Source organism: Varanus komodoensis, unplaced genomic scaffold (assembly GCF_004798865.1).
Source record: "Varanus komodoensis strain SLA01 unplaced genomic scaffold, ASM479886v1 scaffold8, whole genome shotgun sequence".
In the NCBI taxonomy this organism is placed as follows: Eukaryota; Metazoa; Chordata; class Lepidosauria; order Squamata; family Varanidae; genus Varanus; species Varanus komodoensis.
In genome coordinates this window covers 4,421,311-4,423,818 of record NW_025336481.1, presented here as the reverse complement: position 1 = coordinate 4,423,818, position 2,508 = coordinate 4,421,311, and the positions used below count along the sequence as shown (strand labels likewise).

At 50.8% G+C, this 2,508-nt stretch overlaps 1 protein-coding gene across 1 annotated transcript; it reads left to right on the top strand.

Annotated features, from left to right (window-relative positions):
• The first annotated feature begins 201 nt into the window (after positions 1-201).
• Positions 202-1,508, top strand: NPBWR2 (neuropeptides B and W receptor 2). The gene has a single exon (XM_044455499.1). The coding sequence runs from the start codon at positions 379-381 to the stop codon at positions 1,375-1,377; it is 999 nt and encodes a 332-aa protein (XP_044311434.1). The 5' UTR covers positions 202-378; the 3' UTR covers positions 1,378-1,508.
• The last annotated feature ends 1,000 nt before the right edge of the window (positions 1,509-2,508 follow it).

Here is a 2,508-nt window from a genome sequence, read left to right as displayed (position 1 = left end):
TGCACCCCTTCTTTCACTTCTAATGCAGCAACAGGGAACAAGGGAAGACTATATGGACTAAGTTTGCTCAGGGAGTTGACAAACTTTAGTTTTGAACAGAAGAGGCTAAGGTTTAGGGACTCGGTTTACAGCTACCGACTTGTGTGTAATGCAAGCCAACTGCAATCTTGTTTTGCTCCAGCCATCCGGCAAACAGTTTCGTGGGGTGGGGCCTGCTGTGCATTAATAGGTCCAAGAAGTTTCAGAAGACCTGCCTATCACCTTTGGTTAGACCTTCTGAAAAACAGACCGGCTGCCTGGACGATGCCTTCACCACGGCCAAACTTCTGTCCACTGGCCACATAATCTGGCGTCCCCCAGTCAACACACAGAGGAGGGATGGCCAACTCCTCGGAGGATGGAGGCCCGCCTGCCACCTTCAATGGGACAAACTCTACCTGTTGCATAGGCAACACTACCAATTCCACCTCCGCCTCTGAGGAGCAGGCGCCAGACTTCTATGTTGTCCTCCCTGTGATTTACTCCATCATCTGCGCTGTGGGTCTGACGGGCAACACCGCGGTCATCTACGTGATCCTCAAGGCGCCCAAGATGAAGACCGTCACCAACATGTTCATCCTCAACCTGGCCATAGCCGACGACCTGTTCACGCTGGTCCTGCCGATTAACATCGCAGAGCATCTCCTGCATTACTGGCCGTTTGGGGAGGTCCTCTGCAAAGTCATCCTGTCCATAGACCACTACAACATTTTCTCCAGCATCTACTTCCTCACCGTGATGAGCATCGATCGGTACTTGGTGGTCCTGGCCACCGTCCGGTCCAAGCGGATGTCCCACCGTACGTACCGGGCAGCCTGCATCATCAGCTTCGGCATCTGGCTCCTGGTCACCCTCATTGTCTCCCCCTTCTTCGTTTTTGCCAACGTCTATAAAGATGACTTGGACATCACAAGCTGCGGACTCAATTTTCCCAGGCCTGAAAGACTTTGGTTCAAGGCAAGCAGGATCTACACGCTCATCCTGGCCTTCGCCATCCCCGTGTCCACCATCTGCATCCTTTACACCTTGATGCTGTACAAGCTGAGGGGCATGCACCTGAACTCGAATGCCAAAGCCCTAGACAAAGCCAAAAAGAAGGTCACCATCATGGTTTTCGTCGTGCTGGCAGTGTGCCTGTTCTGCTGGACGCCGTTTCATCTCGCCACTATTGTGGCTTTGACCACTGACTTGCCCCAGACACCTGTGGTCATTGGCATCTCCTACTTCATCACCAGCCTGAGCTATGCCAACTCTTGCTTGAATCCGTTCTTGTACGCCTTCCTGGATGACAGCTTTCAGAAAAGTTTCAGGAAGATGCTGGAATGCAGAGCTGCTTAAAATATGTAGCATTTCTCCCAGATCTCTGCTAGCATCCTGGGGATGTTGATCCTGGCTTTGGATGAAAACTACAAACTTTTCAGTGTGCATTTCTGAAGAACTTTATGGCTGTACTGTGTTTAATTTTAATTGTGCCTCAAGGCTGTTTATATGTCTTCTCTGTAAAAGCCAATTGTTTGCACTTCCGCTGCTTTTAATTACTCTCAGTTACTTTTGTGTTGCTAGAATGCCTTCTATTGTGAGAAAGGAAATGAAGAAAGATCTTGAACCTGTGGAAAGAATAGGTACAGCTTTTTTCTTTTTCTTGGTCTACAGCCGCCACCTGGTGGAAAACAAGAAAATAGCTGTCTGAATAAATGGCATGAAAACAGCGCTGGGAGGGTTCTGTGTGGCTTGCATTGGGCATTATTATTATTATTATTATTATTATTATTATTATTATTTTATTATTATTATTATTGCTGCTTAAAGCCCCATTGTACAACAAAGCCTCAGCACCCTCTCTAACACGCACATGACTGAATCTTGCCTTCTCTATTTTATCTTTGCAGGCTTGCTTAGGTAGGATAGATGAGAAGCCTTCATCCCGCAGGATGCCCCGTCCAGAGCCCAGTTCGGCCACCCAGCAACTGGGCACCACTCTGGGCAGCACCTGCCCCTAGACCGAGGCCAAGCGAAGAGGGCAGAGACCGGCTACTGGTGCCCAGGTCTTCCTTGGAGTCTCAACGAGAGCTGATGATAGAAGCCCTACTTGGAGAAATCCCACACGGCACTGAGGAGATTTGGGAGGCCTGCCCAGCCCTCGTCCTCCAGGACAGCCATTGATCACCAGTGGAAAGTCTGGCTGGGCAGAGCGCGGCAGCTCCCTCTGCAGGCTAGGGCATGAATCTGTGCCCAGGCCAAGCAAAGGGAAAGCAGCAGGGGGTGGCATGAGGTGGAAGCTACCCTCCCAGCACACTGCCCAGAGGAAGCCATGGCCACCTAGATCGTGTGCGTAGGAACACAAACCCCGCAGTGATGCAAGGAGACACCCACCTCCCATGGCAGGCTGCATCCCATATCTCCCTTTTCCTGAGGAATGGGGTGCAGGACCTGATCCGGTCTCCCATAACGGCACTGACAAGTGGTCCT

Coding starts and splice junctions, on each gene's coding strand:
- NPBWR2 (XM_044455499.1), top strand. CDS start 379: ATGGCCAACTCCTCGGAGGATGGAGGCCCGCCTGCCACCTTCAATGGG.